Consider the following 18,159-nt stretch of genomic DNA (forward strand, 5'->3'; position numbering starts at 1 on the left):
GTCAATGAATTCTGTTCTAACAGCCTTTTTTTTGTTATAGGGGCCATTTACATTTTTGGTGAGATAGTAAAGCAGGTTGGCAATAACAAAGACCTGAGGCCCAAACCTCATATTTATCTTTCATTCGTTAGAGTTTTTGCTACCATAGGTGGTCTTGACATGGCAAAGAGATTGAACAACCACATATGGCCACATTCAGGTGGATCCATTAGTCGTTCAGCAAAACAACAGGCAGAGATGAGATATTAATGGAAGCTGCTATAAATAACAATCAGGTGTGCTAAATGTGAGTTTGACTGGGATTGGGATTTCATACGCAGGAAGGTTGTTTACACATCCAGCTCAACTGCTCAAGGCCAATGTGTGTCCAGGGTAACACTGAAGCCTGCAGCATTGGCCAATTTAAGCATGTAGACACGGTGTTGATAGAGAAGTCATTTTAGCGCTAGCTGTCCATTTTAAGCATGTGGAAAGCTATCCCAGGCCAATCCCGCTAGGATCTGCATAATGTGATGCACAAGATGGTCGCTGTGGTCCTAGCTTGTCTTACTCGCATCCTTGTCCAGTCCGCATCACCCATTATTACGGGTGAAAGGTCCCGGTCTAGCTTTTGATCCCAACGGGCAACCTACAAAACAAAACATGTGATGATTATAAAGGCCGTCACGTACTTACAGTCGCTTTATTTGCTCTGATCCAGCGATTGAGAGCCTGGCCCGCTGCGCGTCAACGAATGGATGGAGTAACTTCATCAAGTTCATGTACCCACCTTCGATGCACCCACGCAAAAAAATATAACAACACATTTAAACAAAATTGAAACTTTGTGGGAACAATCATCAACAAATGTTATGGGTGCTTGCCGGGACGAGGGGGGAGCGGTGCGACGTAGCCGCGCCAATCGCCGGGCGCCACGTGGGAGACCGGCCAGCTGTCGTCCTCCAGTAGGGCGACTGGGTCCAGTCGTCCAGCAGTAGGGCGACGGGGTCCACTTGTCCTCCGGCGAGACGAGGCCGTATTATTTTTAGCAAAAAAAAGGTAGGCTTATTATTTCTGAAAATTAATAAAAAAAATATTATTTAAAAAATTTAGCAAGTTTATGTACCCACCTTCGGTGCACCCACGCAAAAATAATAATAAAGCATTTCAAAAAAATCTGAAACTTTGTGGGAGCGATCATCAACAATGTTATGGGTGCTTCCAAAGTTTGATGATCAAATAACATTCAAGGAGCTCCGTACAAAAAAGACAAAATTACAAAATCAACTCAAACAGTGCACCTTCATTTGACTAATTTTCAGTGATTTTGTCTTTTTTGTACAGAGCTCCTCGAATGTTATTTGACCAGCAAACTTTGCAAGCGCCCATAACATTTGTTGATGATCATTCATACAAAATTTCAACTTTTTTTAAAATATTTTACTATGTTTTCTGTCGTGGATGCATCGTGGGTGCACCGAGGTAGGGTGTAAAAAACCCACCCTCTTATGTTTGCTGGTTGTATTGTTACCCGATGTAAGTGGTATGGGCTACCGGAGAGCAAGCGCTCGCTTGAGTTCCAGACCCAGCTACAATGGACAGTGCATCGATCGATTTGGCTCCCAAGTCCAGAGCTCATATGTTTCCCGGTGTGACTAGTGAGATTGAAAAGAAAAATAATATTACCTCAGTTCCGAATTATAGGATGATTTAAGTATTTTAATATAAACTACAAATGGACTGAAATGGATGAACAAACACACAAAAAAACATCTATATACATCTGATTCAGAAAAAGTTGATAGAACAAATTTTAATTCGGAAAGTTCACTGCGCAGAAATTAGGCGGCGTTTCCAAGATATACAACGTGCCTTGGGAACATAGTCCGTTCCTTGGGTAGTCCTGCCTCTATCCGTAATTACTTGTCGCAGAAATAATTATATATAGACATATTTTAATTCTAAATACATCCATTTTTATTCATTTTTGCGACAAGTAATTCGGAGGGAGGGAATACTTGCTCTAAGAGCTTCCTGCTTCTGTGCCTAGTTTATGGATTCTCAAGTGAATAAAAAAAGTTACAGGCATGCTACTGTGAGCAGAGGGGATATGTGGAACAAAAAGACGAGGAGAGGGTCTAGATTGTTTTTCACTTCACCCAGAAAAATAGGTCTGGCCTTCAAAGAATTTGAATGGACCACATTCAAGATATACTAAGATGTAAATCTGGCACCGTTGTTATATGTCGATGAGGTGATACATTTGGCATCGGATACGTGGTTATATGTCGATGTGGTGATACATTTGGCATTGGATACATACGCTGTGGACACCTTAGAGCAACTTCAACCGGGCGGCCCAAACAGACGCACGGTTTATCGCTTTTTATCCGTTTGGGTCGATCGTGCGGACGCCCATGTCCGTTTTTTGATTTGGGTCAGCCCATGCACCCAACGCTGGCCCGGCCCATATTTTTTAAACGCGGACTTAAAAAGGAACAATCACTTACGGAATTAAACATAATTAAACATTAAACACCGATCAACGGCCGGTCTAAAATCCACATTAACATTAAAAACATTATGTAAACTTAAAAAAGTTAACGCAGCCTCGCACGCTGCCCTAGGTGTCCTTGTCGTCCGAGCCGGGGCCGATGAGGTCGACCAGCTCCGGCGCAGGGCCAGCCCAGGGGAACGGCGTCTCCCAGGCCCGGGCCATGTTGGCCTACTGCACCGGCTGCACTGCCAGTTGGGCTTCTGCGGCGCGGGCACGGCGCTCGTCCTCCTCCTCATGGGGCTCCTCGTGCTCCATCTGCATGAGCTGCTCATTGTCGGCGCACTCGTCCGCCAGCGCGCGCTGCTTCCACTGCTCGAGGTAGGCGGCCAGCTGCATCGGCGTCGCGCCGAGCCGGATGGGGGGCGCGCGCACCCACTTGCACAGCCGGCTGGTCCAAACGCAGCGCTCGGTCAGCTCCGTTGGCGACGGCTCGGCCTTGGGCGTCGGGGGAGTGAGCCTCGACGGCGACGGCGGCACCACGCAGTCGCCTACCGTAGAGAGAGCGAGGGCCTCCGTCCGCCTGGCCTGGTAGTCCACCTCCGCTTGCGCCTCTCCTCCTCAATGCAGGTCTGCGTGGTCGCTACCAATGCCGCCTGGTAGGCAGCCTCCTCCTCCTCCGGCTTGACTACTTGGAGCGTCGGGGGGTTGTTGTGTGGGTGATCCATGCCGCGACGTCGTTGCTCCTCGTGCTTGAGGGCAAACCAGACCTCCCAATCAGGAGAGTCCGGCGCGTACTCCGGCATCCGACGCTACTCCGGCGTGAGCAGTCCCGCCGCCTGCGCACCTCCTCGGCGTGCGCCCGCTGTGACCGCGGCACCGGCATCCGCTGTGGATCGAGATGCCAGTCATGTGGCAGCGTCACGTCCGGATACGACAGCGGCTGCCTATACTGCCAATGCCACCGCGTCTGGTGTGCCGGAATGTGCAGTCGCTGCTTGGCAGGACGGGCAGGCACCGGCGGCGGAGGAGGAGGGAACGCGCGGCAGGAGGAAACGTCGGGGGTTAGCTTCCCCTTGTTCTTGCCGTTGCCATCGAAGAAGCCAATGGCTAGGGTTTGCTTTGTCGCCGGCGAGGGAGCACGCGGGTAGATGTGGACGGGCAGCGGAAGTGGAAGTGGATGAGCCCCCCCCCCTCCCGCGCACGCATGGATAAAAAAGGACGGCCCCCGTAGCTTCCAGTCGCTGACTCATGGGCCCGCGGTAGGTGTCTGCTTTAAATACGACCGCGTGTGGTGGTTAGCCGGTCGACATGTAGGTCCGCGGCGGATACCGAGAAGACGCGTGGCGTGATTGGGCCTGAAACGCGGGGTGCGGACACGAAGCGGACGTATTTTGAGTTTGTGCCGGCGTTTTTGTTTGCTACGACTCAAATGGACATAGGCATAGATGAAATGGGTCGCCCGTGGAGTTGCTCTTACAGATGAGAGGATATTTTCACGTGTATGCAGACGTTTTGGGGAATCTGTCGACGTTAGATTATCCTCTACTTTACCAAGCTCGGCACCATTCTACCAATCATCGAGCACCAGTTCACTCTCGCTGCTGGTTGCTGGCCGGCGCAGCCCTGCGCCGAGCAGGAAGTCTGCCTGCATGGCCCAATCCAAGGACCACCAGCTTGCTAGTCGGCAGAACTACAAGCTGTGGTCCGATCCAAGGTTGCTTGCCGATCCTTCGGCTCGTACGTATGTCTTCGCCCCCAAGTAGCCACGGGTGTGCGTGCGACTGCATGGCACCCCGTCCCCGGTCTGTATGTGCGCCACGTCCCGGGCCAACTACGTGGTAGCTGTTGGTGCCGCTCCTCGCAAACCCTAGCCCTGGCTCTACCTCGCTCTCTCTTTGCGCTCAAAAGACAGAAGAAGAAGGAAGAAGAGGATCGGAGGAGGCAGTGGACACACAGATTTTGCCGGCGCACGAACGCCCTTTTCTTTCCTCGAGCACGAACCGACTGTGTCAACAAGCTACAGAGAGGATCTGGGGTCTTATACCCGCGAGAACTGACATGCTAGGCCTCGCCTCGCACCCACTCGCTCCCCCACCCCCCCACGTCCCGCGCGCTCTGGCCGCGCCCACGCATCGCGCCCGAACGCGATCGCCACGGCCACCCCGCGCACCGACGCGGTCTACTCCTCCCCATTGCTCGCTAACAGAACAGCGTGGCCCCGCGCACACACACGCGAGCTCACGCACAGACACACACACCTCGCTCGGTCACGCACGCATGCACGCGAGCCCTTGCCACGGGCCGAACCCGACACGGCCACTGCACGCACGCACGCGCACACCGCGCCCCGGGCTCGCCACGGTTTATTGCCCAACACTCTCCCCCTAAGCCGTGGCCTAGAGGAGACCGTTGTCCTCGACGTCGACGTCCGCCACCAGTGCCCGCTCCGCCGCCGGCGCCTTCCGCAGCTCCGGGCAATCGCGCTTGAAGTGGCCGCGCTCGCCGCACTTGTAGCAGCGGCCACGTCTGTTGCCGCCGCCCTGCGTCGCCACGCTGCGCGCGTCGTCATCGTCGTCCCAAGCTCCACCTTGGCTCCACTCACGCGCCCACCACTGCGCCGCAGTGTACAGAAGCAGGTCGTCCGAGCGCTCGCCGCTGCTCTGCCCGCGGCGACGCACGCGCTCGTCGAATGCGCGCAGCCGCCCGAGCACCTCGTCGTACGTGAGCTCCTCCAGCACGCAGAACTGCTCAATCCCGGCGACGACAGGGAAGAGACGGTCCGGCACTGTGTCCATGAGCTTCTTCACCAGCTCGGTGTCGCTCAGCGTCTCCCCCAGGCTCGCGAACCTCGCCGTCATCCCCGCCAACCTGCCGGCGTAGACGTCCATGGACTCGCCGTCCTCCATCTTCAGCCGGTCCAGCTCGCCGCGCAACGTCGCCCTCCTCGTCGCGCGCACCCGTTCGGCGCCGACGAAACGCACTTTGAGGGAGTCCCATACCTCCTTCGCCGTGAACTTCGCCACCACCTGCAGCAAGACATCCTCCGGCAGCCCCGCCAGGATCATAGCCCTCGCCGTCTTGCACTTCTTCCCGTTGACCGCCGCGTCGTTCGCCGGCGCCACGGCTTCCCACAGCATGTGAGCATCAAGGATTGCCTGCGCCTTGATCGCCCACACGGTGTAGTTCCCCGGCGAGAGCATCGGCATGTTCATGGACACCGATCCGCCCGCGCCGCCGCCGCCGTGTGGAACCAGCGCCATGGACTCCGGCGAGCTCCTCCGAACCCGACGCTCTGATACCAAATGTTGGTGCAGCTCCTCTCAAACCCTAGCCCTAGCTCTACCTCGCTCTCTCTCTGCGCTCAAACAACAGAAGAAGAAAGAAGAAGAGGATCGGAGGAGGCAGTGGACACACAGATTTTGCTGGCGCACGAACGCCTTTTCTTTCCTCGAGCACGAACTCGACTGTGTCAACAAGCTACAGAGAGGATCTAGGGTCTTATACCCGCGAGCACTGACATGCCAGGCCTCGCCTCGCACCCACTCGCTCCCTCACTCCCCCACGTCCCGCGCGCTCTGGCCGCACCCGCACACTACAAGAAATATGTCAACTTGTGACCCTCACTATTGGCCGCTGAAAGGTCATAGTTTTTCATTTGCGACCTTTTTGTGACCAAAAACAGAAGGTCAAAAGCTGGCAGTTGTAAACTGAAATTAACGACCTTCTCTGTCAGAAGGTCGTAGACGTTTACGACCAAAACAGAAGGTCATTGAACCCATGACCTTTTGTTTTGGTCACTGGTTGTCTGCCCAGGCCACGTCGAATCCGGCGTGACAATCTGACGTGGCAAGATTGCAACCAATTGAAAAGGTCGTTGATAAGAATCAGCCCGATCCGATTAGGTGTTTTATATGGGCCGAGCCCAACAATTCAGCCCATTTATTATTATTTTTCCTTCCAATTTTGATCAGCTACATGGATCTGGCCCAACAATTCAGGCTTTTATTTATTTCTGGGCCATGGCCTTTTAACATTGTTTGGGCTATTATATTTTGGAGCTGGTCCACTTGTCATCATCTCACACATTGGGCCCACTTGACAGAAATTTCAAAAGTGCTCAAATTATTTTCATAAATGGGTCCCACAAGTCAGGTTTCCATTCCACACGTTTTCAAATCACATACATAATCAATATTTCAAACAGAACATTACAAATGTAGTTCATCAACTAACACTAAGTCTACTACAATCTGTACATAGTCTATTACAACCCAAATATGCCTACTATTACAATATAACAATATTTACAGTCTATTACAGTCAAACAAAAGAGACGACTCTTTGCTGAGTAGGGCTATCCAGCTTTGAACTTCAAATTTCATAGATCAATTGCAAGCACCATGCACCTTGGTTGGACATGAAGTGCTTGTCCTCGGTTGCAGCATGCACCTTTGATGAAAGAGCTATGGCTGATCGCTAAAACCTGTGAATATCAGAAAGATCTATTCAGTACAAAAAGTAAATCACGACAATATGTCAGTAGTAATAAATACAGAATCTGAACAAAAAGAACGACTCCTAGTTAGAATTATTTTTGTTTTGGTAAGGTATAAGAGCAGCAGGTAAAGATAACATGAACAGATTGTTTGATCAGATAAGCCATATGATTGTTCAACTATTGTTTGAACAGATTGCAGATTTTGAAAGCAACTATAGTTATTCAAAAAACATGGTTGCTGCAACTTTAAGCCAACCAGTACACATTCATGTCAAATATACATGTGTAAGATACTAGAAGCATTTCATTGCATATCTATGTGTACTGCTATAATTTTACGCCAAGCAGTGCACTAGTACATCAATTACACTAAGCCACAACCCACTATTTAAAAAAGTATTTTATCATCATTCTTCTATAGCTTGAATTTCAGAACAGCCACTGTTTGTATTTTAATGAAAAACACCCCAAGCAAATAACAACAGATGGGCATTAAGACAAAAAATTGGCAATCGCAGCATCATGTTTCACCAGTTTCAGCAGCAGTGCAGTACAAATCCTTGTGTAGCAGAAAATGGCAGCAAAAGCAAGCCTAAGAGCCAAACTTCACACTGAGTTTCCAATCCAAAACCTTACACTGCATAGTGGACTATTACATTGACCATCCTAACATTCAGAGCCAGAAGAAAGCAACACACTTGAGACCTTGTCCTCCCACCAGTAGATGAACCAAAGGTTGGCCACCCGGTCGCCAGCACGACACCTGCAGGCAAGGCAGTAAGCTACGGATCACAACAATATGCATCGGATGGCAACAATAACATCAAGAAGTAGAAATAGCAGCATGTCAATCACTGTATAATCAATCAGTAAGCACAAATAGGAGCAGCAAGCATTCTCTCAATCACAAACTACACTAATCAGCACCCCTCTCTCTCAATCTATCTCCAGCTGATGAAATAGAAATCTCTCACTCATCCCAGCCCAAGCCTCTCCCACCTCTCAGAGCTGGAAAGCAATCTCTCACACCAGACACCTTTGTGGGTGCGTACTGAACTGAATTCAATTGTTACTCAGGACCTGGAGCAACCTTAAACCATGGCATTAAACTCACAACTAGGCTGCTGACTAAGAGCCAACGCTACATAACAGTTCTGAACTTCTGCTAAAACTGAACACAACATGTACCAAGGAAAATCAACACTTATAGATTCAAATCACACTAACATCCAACACTACATAACAGTTCTGAACTTCTGCTAGAACTGAACACAACATATACCAAGGAAAATCAACGCTTCTGAACTAATATCAAACTAACAGCCAGCCAACACCGCATAACAATTCTAAACCATTGCATGCTTTGCAAAATAACATACTAGATGAATGTCACTAACAGGAGCACTAGGTGATTAATGGAACAAGACATGGCAGTGTATGTCTGAAGACAGGTGCTGCTTGCCGATGTTCTTCGCATAACTATAGGCTGGCCGTCAAGTTAGCATTACAGAAAGCGAAAAGGAAAGTGGAAAAGACATGGCAGCCTATAGCTATGCTGAGAACATAGACAAGCAGCACCTGTCTTCAGATATTGTTGGCTTGCAGCCGCAGGTATCCTTGCTTCAAGTCAGGTCCAGGAACTCTTTATGTGCACATCAAGGCAGAATAGCAGCCTCGGTCGTCCAGCCGCACTTCGCTGCAGGAAAACAAACAAATGGCTGAACCATCTTGGTAGAAACATAGTAAAAAACTGCTAAATGGACACTAGCAGCGAAATATATTAGAATGTTAAATTTAACATGCTAGAAAATTGAAGGAGAGTGCCCCACACACACAGTGTAAGTAAGACTAGCATATAGTAGTTTGTCTTCTACAGAATGCTTCTAATATAAGTAAGCATGAGAGTGTACGTGTTGGAGCTTTGTCATGCATGCAAATATTTTATGAGGAGAACTAGATACATGTATGTGATCATTAGAATGCATACGTATGTTGACAGCCAGTTTCGCGGGCAATTAAACTAGAGCGTGCAAAATACATTGTGATCTAATATTAGAGTACATGCTCAAGATATAAGTGGAAGCAGAAGAATAACACCAGGAGAACTGCTATATTCACTGATTACATGAGATGGTTGCCTCCCACGTAAGCAGATAAGCAGCACCCACTTTCTCTCTGATTCTGCACCATTCACTTCCCTCTCTCGAATCTAGACAACTCCAATCTCCATTAACAACAGAGTTTTAAGAAAGTGAAATGGAAATAGACTCTCTAGTTTGCTGTCCCAAACAAAATAATTCACTGTAAATTTGTGTAATAATGAGTGCATGGAGGGGAAATTAAAACGAATGTGAGCACAGCAATTTCCAAAACCTGTACAACAGTACAAGAACTGTAGCAACCAGTGATGTACAATGCTACATGAAAATGACTCTCAAAGAACAGAACAGATGGCTTCATTGATAAAGGATAATTTCATTGGCAGGAGTATACTAAAAGTAGAGTAAGGTCCTTTCCTTTGGGAAAATCTCTATGCTTAATCTGTTTCAAAGATTTTGCTCAACATATAGCTCTAATAATATTATGCCTTTCAAGTGTTACTCCAGCAGTTGGTACATCAGTGTTCTGCACTACTTAGGAATCATGATTGATTTTTTTTGTGTGTTCATGATGAAGCACGGACTAGCGAGATGCTAATTCATGCGTGTAGTCGGCCCGATCTTTCACGGCGATGTTTGATCAATAGTTCGTCCGCCTGTCCCTCCTCGCAACCTTCAAGAATAATTTCCACCCGTGTACAAAAATACACGAACAAAAATAATGATCCCCTCGGATCAGCACGTAGGCGTCGGTATTGATGATCAACCCTCCGTCGCTAGGAAATTTCCACGATGAGAAAATCACAGATGATACACAAGATATAGCCGCCCGAAACCTGGACGATTTACTGTGTTGTTCATGTCTCTCAAATAAACTCAAAACTGATCTACCATACACGGCCGTAGCCTGGCATTTAAATAGCCGACTCACGTCCGTGCCAACAAGAAAAAAGAACTAACACAAATATCTTCCTAAACAAGTCGTGCAAGACTTGGAACTACTTTGAAGGAAACAAAATCTTAACAAACTAGGCAAACCGTGATTACTACTCTATCTAAGGAACCTTCCTAATAAAATATTCTAGTTGACAATCTTGTACGTATGCATGCACTTTTGAGATTGCATGCAAACGCCTTGTTCCACGGCAATCAAAATTGCACCGATCCTGATCCATCCTGGTGGAGTTCTAAACGTGGGTTGCACCTCTTCTGGTTCTGGTTCCTTGCTCGTCATCGGTTGAATAATGTTGTTGTGAACCCCTAGCGCTTGTACATATTTATTTTCATCTCTTATTTTTGGACCACATAATACTCGCAACTTTCCGTCCGTTCCACGGTGAATATTATGTTGCATCACACTGGGTGTGCTCTGACAAGGTATATATAGTTCTTTGTACCATAGTTTGAGCGAGTAATTAAATTACCACTCATCTCTTTTATTGAATTGCCGTGTGTCACCATGGTCATATCAGTTCAAAAGTTGAGAGAACTAGCTGTCCTGCCAATCACACATGCATGCATCAAAAGGAAACCCAAGGTTCAGTTAAGCATCAATGACTGGAAGCAGAAGGAAATGCAAGTGCAGGTAAGAGCAGCGTACAGCAGGAGCAAGACGAAACCTCCATCTCCTAGAGCCGCTTGTTGGAGCCCATGATTTGAAGGCGTTGAGGCCGTCGTGGCTGCATCTAGGGTTCTCGAACTCCTCCAGGGGTTTTATCTCGTGCAGCATAAAGAACTTGGCGAACAGAGCAACACGGAGAGGGAGATGGTGTCCTGCAGCAGAGAGGGAGAAGCACGAGCGTCACGAACAGAGCAACAGGAGCCCCAAAACAAATCGGGTCGAACCAGAGAGAGAGACAGAGGAGACCTTGATGACGAGCTCCATGGCGTCGGAGCATCCGAGCTGTAGCGAACTCTCTCCTCGCGCGGAAGAACCCGCACGGCCGCGTCATCACCCGAGAGAAAGGAACGAACAAGTGGCCGCCCTCTCTTCCTCTCCTGGCGCGCGAGCGATTGGGGGGCGGGAGCAGACGACCTCGAGCACCCTATCGCGTGTCGACGGTGCGAGATTGGATCTGGTAGCGTCGGGGCGGATCTGGCGGCCGCCTGACGTGCTGCTCGATCTGGGAGGGAGAGGAGGAGGGTGAAGGGTTTCTCGGCGACGGTGGGGGATAGGGCGGGGCGGGGGAGCGAAGTCGCCGGTGGCGGTGGGTGGGGGCGGTGGCGAGGTGAGGGAGAGACGAGGAGGGAATCGAGCGAGGAAGATAGAGAGTGCGGGTGGGAGACGGGAGGGAGTGCGGGTGTCGAGAGGTGGGAGGGAGACGGGAGGGGGAGCTCGAACTGAGGGAGGGAGACGGCGGTGGGAGGGATCGAGGGGAGCGCCTGCTGTAACTTTGGATGGCGGAAGGGGGTGGTCGGGGCTGTGGGAGGAAGGGGCGGCGACGGCGGGGGTGGCGGAAGGGGCGTGTCGATCTGGATCGGAGGAGGCGCCGGCGCGTTGGATCCGCGAGGGTGGGGGTCTCCGAGCGGTGAGAGTGTGTGGGGAACGCCGGAGGAGTGGGGTGGAGGCGGCGGCGCGTCGAGATCCAGAGGGAGGGAGTGGGGTTGGGGGCGGCGGCGGTGGATCCAGAAGGAGGAGTTGTGTGAGAGCGCTAGGGTTTGCTGCGCAGGGAGAGAGAGGAGTGGTGTGCGGTGTTTTTTTAGGGGTAGCTCGCGGTGGGTGGGTGAGAGGGTGAGGTGCGGGCCGTTGGATCCAGGGGATCCGACGGTGATTTGTTCATGATCCGCATGAGAGGCCCCTGGACCAATCAGAACTCAGTATATAGGTATGATATTTTGATCATTTAAATTGGTCGTAATCGACTAAAAGTAATGTGCTAAATCATGTTAGCTATTTTATTATGACCTGAAATTTAAAAAAAAACTTCTCATTGTGTCAGCAAATTTGACTATTGTTTTCAGGAATAATCACAAATTGAAATAAGATAAATATTTTTTTAAAGAGTTATGAGAAATGAGTTTTTTAATCATTTTTTCATTTTTTTTTGAGTGTCTGAAATGAGCTTTTTTGTGAAGGACCTACCAAATATTTGTTGCAAAATTGTACCAAATAAATTTTCTAAAATACTAGGACATATTTAATGCACAATTGACCAAATGGTTGGGTGTGAGAAGCTTTGATCCACCTCTCGTGAAAAAGACAAATTTCCGTCGATTCAGTAGGAAGCGGGTCAAATTTGAACTGTAGCTGCCTTGTAGTTTGCTCTTTATTTTTTCCAAAAATTATTTCTAGGTACATAAGTATCTATTTAATCAGAGAAACACCAAAAAATTCCAAGATTCAACCACTAGCTAGGAACGGTCATTCCTGCCGTTTTGACCGCATTTTGAAACGGGCATAAAAAATTCAAAAAAAATCAAAAAATTGGGAAACCTTCGCATTGTGTCATTATATGTGGCCAAGTTACCAGGAAAAATAACAAACTTGTAATACGGCAATTATTTTTAAAAAAAGTGTTCTTAGAAACGAGCTACCACGTGTGGAGATCAATGGCTTTCAAGCCAAATGATCAATCTTATGGCCACATTCATGGCATAGTTTGTTCAAATGATCTCATATTGTGCACAAGGGTGCATATTGGAATGGCAAACAATGTTGCCTAAGGAAGTTTTCATTTTCTTTGGACGAAAAAACCATTTTCCATTTTTCGAGTGCCCGAAAGGAGGTTTTTTTGTGAAGGACCTCCCAAATAATTGTTGCAAAATTGGACCAAATCATTTTTCTAAAATACTAGGCCATATTTAATGCACAATTGAACAAATGGTTGGGTGTAAAAAGTTTTGATCCACCTCTCGTGAAAAAGACAAATTTCCGCCGATTCAGTTGGAAGCGGGTCAAATTTGAACTGCAGCTGCCTCATAGTTTGCTATTTATTTTTTCCAAAAATCATTTCTAGGTACATAAGTATCTATTTAATCAGAGAAACACCAAAAAATTCCAATATTCAACCACTAGCTAGGAACGGTAATTCCCGTCGTTTTGACCGCATTTTGAAACGGGCATAAAAAATTCAAAAAAATCAAAAAATTGGGAAACCTTCGCATTGTGTCATCATATGTGGCCAAGTTCCCAGGAAAAATAACAAACTTGTAATACGGCAATTATTTTAAAAAAGTGTTCTCAGAAACGAGCTATCACGTGTGGAGATCAATGGCTTTCAAGCCAAATGATCAATCTTTTGGCCACATTCATGGCATAGTTTGTTTAAATGATCTCATATTGTGCACAAGGGTGCATATTGGAATGGCAAACAATGTTGCCTAAGGAAGTTTTCATTTTCTTTGGACGAAAAAACCATTTTCCATTTTTCGAGTGCCCGAAAGGAGGTTTTTTTTGTGAAGGACCTTCCAAATAATTGTTACAAAATTGGACCAAATAATTTTTCTAAAATACTAGGCCATATTTAATGCACAATTGACCAAATAGTTGGGTGTAAAAAGTTTTGATCCACCTCTCGTGAAAAAGACAAATTTCCGCCGATTCAGTTGGAAGCGGGTCAAATTTGAACTGCAGCTGCCTCATAGTTTGCTATTTATTTTTTCCAAAAATCATTTCTAGGTACATAAGTATCTATTTAATCAGAGAAACACCAAAAAAATTCTAAGATTCAACCACTAGCTAGGAACGGTCATTGCCGCCGTTTTGACCGCATTTTGAAACGGGCATAAAAAATCAAAAAATTGGGAAACCTTCGCATTGTGTCATCATATGTGGTCAAGTTCCCAGAAAAAATAACAAACTTGTAATACGGCAATTATTTTAAAAAGTGTTCTCAGAAACGAGCTATCACGTGTGGAGATCAATGGCTTTCAAGCCAAATGATCAATCTTATGGCCACATTCATGGCATAGTTTGTTCAAATGATCTCATATTGTGCACAAGGGTGCATATTGGAATGGCAAACAATGTTGCCTAAGGAAGTTTTCATTTTCTTTGGACGAAAAAACCATTTTTCCATTTTTCGAGTGCCCGAAAGGAGGTTTTTTTGTGAAGGAACTACCAAATAATTGTTGCAAAATTGGACCAAATCAATTTTATAAAATACTAAAACATATTTAATGCATAATTGACAAAATGGTTGGGTGTAAAAAGTTTTGATCCATCTCTCGTGAAAAAGACAAATTTCCACCGATTCAGTTGGAAGCGGGTCAAATTTGAACTGCAGCTGCCTCATAGTTTGCTATTTATTTTTTCCAAAAATCATTTCTAGGTACATAAGGACCTATTTAATCATAAATACATGGTTTGGTGGCGATACGTCGAGGTTTGGGCGGTGGCCGAGGGCCCCAACTCTAGAGCGCGTAAACTCGCATGCCCGCCGCGTGGTCACCGCGTGACCATGGTGTTGCCATGTGTTCTGGGTGGCCTAGGCATGTCTAGTGGGTTGGGCACTCCCCAGGTAGGTGCTAGGAAGAAAATTACAACATAAGATTCTCACGAGGAGACCGATCGATGCTCAAACATGAATTAGCACCAAGTGTTTGATTAGCGGTATGGGAAATATACATGGCTAATGGACGTGAGTTTTGGATGAGGATGATCAGTTACTAAGAAGACCGTCTTCACAAATTTTTAGCTCAAAAGGAGGAGCCTAGGTGGTACTTGCTTTGCAAAGTACCACACTGGACATAAATACGAATGTTGAAGTTGGGCTCAAAATAATGAATGGATTGAGCTGGCATTTGGTGGAGGATGGTTATTTGGGCATAGGAAAGCACCGTAGAAAATGGATACTATTTGGACATGCCAAAGTGGTACTTCCTTCACAAAGTGTTATTCTGAACAGAATAGGAAAATGAATATTGTTGAATTATTTTTGAACTAGGCAAGGAAGGTTTTTTACATATTTGACGAAGATATGACCCAAAGAATTTATGAGAACTTTTTGGGAATTTTGGGAATGACAGAAATATAGGTTGCTTCACAACCTAGGGCAAAAATTGCCACATGCACATGACACATAGGCAAAACTGATGAGGTGGCGCCTAGTCATAGCAACCCACCATAATTTACAAGGTTATGACCATCTATATTGGTCATGATCAGCTAGAAATAAGGCAGTGGACCAGTGCTATCTGCTTTATGACCATTTCGTGCTATCTGCTTTCTTAATCTTTGGAGTTATTTGACACCGCTGGTTGCCGGTCACCACCTACTGCACGGTAAGAACTTGTAAGACTTTGATATTTGCTATACTGTGAGCGTTTTACCACCTCGTCGCAGTAGTTCATAGGAACATTAATTTTGGATTTTGTTTCTTGTTTCTACTAATCATGACAGGATCCAGAGTCAATTCGTGGGCTTTGTCGATCGTGGGAGACTTGCCACCACCTAAGAAAACACAACAACCGGCACAAGAGGAGCAACGCCATAAGAATACGCATAATCAGGTTAATGTTTCCATGCCACCCTTTAGTGGTCGGTTTAGGCCTGATTTATGTATTAAATGGGAGTATGAAGTAAATGTTATATTTGCTTCCCATAATTTTGATGAGCGTGAAAAATTTCAAGTTGCGGTTAGTACTTTCAGTAGTTTGCTTTAGTTTGGTGGAGTGAATATTGTCGGTTAAACCCTGATTTTATACCTACTACTTAGGATGATTTAAAAATTGTCATAGAGATAGATTCGTTGATGTTTATTATACTCGTGGCATGATTAAAAATTACAACATTTAAAACAAGGCACTGACACCATATCAAAATATTATGATGATTTACAAACTAGTTTGTTGCACTCATTTTTAGAAGAAAGTGAAGGAGATTTTATGGATAGATTTTGGGGAGGATTAAACCGTGATATTCAAGAGATACTAATTCATGAAGAGTGTTATCCTATGGACCATTTGTTTCATCTTGCTTGCAAAGCTGAACAGGAAATAAAATGATGTGTTACCAACGAGGAGAACAAGCGCACGGTGCACATTCCAAGAGTTGATATGATTGTTCCTTCAACTACTAGGAATACTATGACAACCATATCCGTTGTTGTGAGGACTACATCACCTCCACCATGTGAAACATCACCACCGAGAGTGCCTACATCATCTGAATTGATCATAAAAGGTAATGACAAAGGTACAGATCTTCCACCTCCACAAGAGTATGATGAATGCCTTGTCAATTTCAATGCACCGTGTGATGACCTACCCACTACTTTGATCGCACCACCTATTTTAGAGGACTATGTTCATGATTTGACTTTGCCATGTGATCAAACAAATGCAATATCAAAAATGTCGAGTGCACCCATTGAATTAATTGTTGATGCAAAAGAACCATGTGAATTAGGGAATAATTCAGATTTGGATCAAATACATTTGAAAATAATTGTGCCAATGTTTAATCATTTTGATATGACCTCTAATCTTGGAGATGATTCTGTGTCAAATGACCTATTGCATGTTTGCTTATTTAAGCATGGTGTATCATGTAAATTTAATGCAAGTAAGGTTTATTCACCAATGTTGGGAGGGTTTAATGATGAACATTGTCAATATTTTGATATGCATAAGAGCTTCACTTATATGTGCAAACGGAGTTGCAATATTTTCATGCCTTCTACTTCTTGTGATAATATTTTGGCTTTATATTTTATGAACTATGAAAGTTACTCATGTATACATGTGGCAATGTGCAAAAATCAAGGAAGGTAAAAATGGATGACATATACATATACAACATGTACACCTTGTCTCTTTTGTTAGCCACATTTCAGATTAAGCAACGCCGAGGACGGCTTTGTTTTAAAGAACGGGAGGATGATGAGGACATGACTACCTTCGATACGACCACAAATATTGCATACATGCATATTTGTGAGCTGATTTCTAATGCAAACTACGCAATAATTTATTTATGTTATCCAGGACAAAAATACTTCACAGACTTTTGTGCCATGTCTAATTGCAGGTGTATGGGACATTTGTACAATCCACATATGAAGATAAGGAAAAAAGAGAAGTTTAGGTGATGTTCGAAAAGTCCTCTCACGTCACTTTTAGCACAAGAGAAGATAGAGTCCAAGTCCCTCACGTTCTGGACTCAGATTCGGACTACACAGACATACCTGGCTCAAAACGTCAATATATCTTTCATCCAGACTCCGAATTTGGTGATTCTTTTTTTGTTGGAAAGTATATTTCGTGCACTTTCCAACCCAATTGGATTCACCTTCAAATTCGTCCGGAGCGTTGAGATATTGACGAAACAATATGACGCTGCAGCAGAATCCAAGTCAAACTACAAGTCCAACGGTGTTGCTTCACCTCCACCTGGGCCCATGAGCCTTGTACGACCTAGGTTTAGCTTTAGGCTGCCTTGGGACGTCCTCCCACCTCCTTGGCCACCACCCCTTGCTTCTATATAAGTAGATCCATCTAGTAGCTTTTTCCTTGGGATCTGTTTAGTTAAAAGTTAGCCACTGCAACTTCGTGTACTTCGTTTGTGTCCAACGACCAGACCAAGACCGCTTTTGTATCCCCATCTTTATCAATACTTCATCCATATTCGCAATATTCAGATTGCTTTATCACATTCTTGTTTGTTCTTCGATTGCTTGCAGGAATAGACTTTCGTGATCAGGCCGATTGTGCTACCGGCATCGTTAGTAACCTAGGGAGATTGGTATCATGCACATATTGATCTTTTATGGTCTCCAAACCAAATATTTAAAGTCAAGTTGTGAAAGCATAATATAACAATGAGACAATGCATCAGGAATAACATTTTCTTTACCCTTCTTGTGTTTAATGACATAAGGGAAAGTCTCAATGAATTCAACCCATTTAGCATGTCTAAGGTTCAGTTTTGCTTGACTTTTAATGTGCTTCAAAGATTCATGATCATAATGTATAACAAATTCTTTGGGCCATAAATAATATTTCCATGTTTCCAAAGTCCAAATAAGAGCATATAATACCCTATCATAAGTAGAATAATTCATACTAGGCCCACTCAATTTTTCAGAAAAGTATGCTACAGGTTTACCATCTTGTAATAACACACCTCCTAATCCAATTCCACTAGC

The 18,159-nt window shown here is 45.7% G+C and overlaps 1 protein-coding gene across 1 annotated transcript; it reads right to left on the reverse strand.

Moving 5' to 3' along the window:
* Positions 1–4,872: 4,872 nt before the first annotated feature.
* On the reverse strand, positions 4,873–5,736 carry LOC141021991 (uncharacterized). Its single transcript, XM_073497861.1, has one exon. The coding sequence runs from the start codon at positions 5,734–5,736 to the stop codon at positions 4,873–4,875; it is 864 nt and encodes a 287-aa protein (XP_073353962.1).
* Between the last annotated feature and the right edge of the window lie 12,423 nt (positions 5,737–18,159).

The sequence above is a fragment of the Aegilops tauschii genome, chromosome 4 (genome assembly GCF_002575655.3).
Source record: "Aegilops tauschii subsp. strangulata cultivar AL8/78 chromosome 4, Aet v6.0, whole genome shotgun sequence".
In the NCBI taxonomy this organism is placed as follows: Eukaryota; Viridiplantae; Streptophyta; class Magnoliopsida; order Poales; family Poaceae; genus Aegilops; species Aegilops tauschii.

Bases quoted from the DNA above. Each gene is read 5' to 3' on its own strand.
- LOC141021991 (XM_073497861.1), bottom strand. From the start codon at position 5,736: ATGGCGCTGGTTCCACACGGCGGCGGCGGCGCGGGCGGATCGGTGTCC.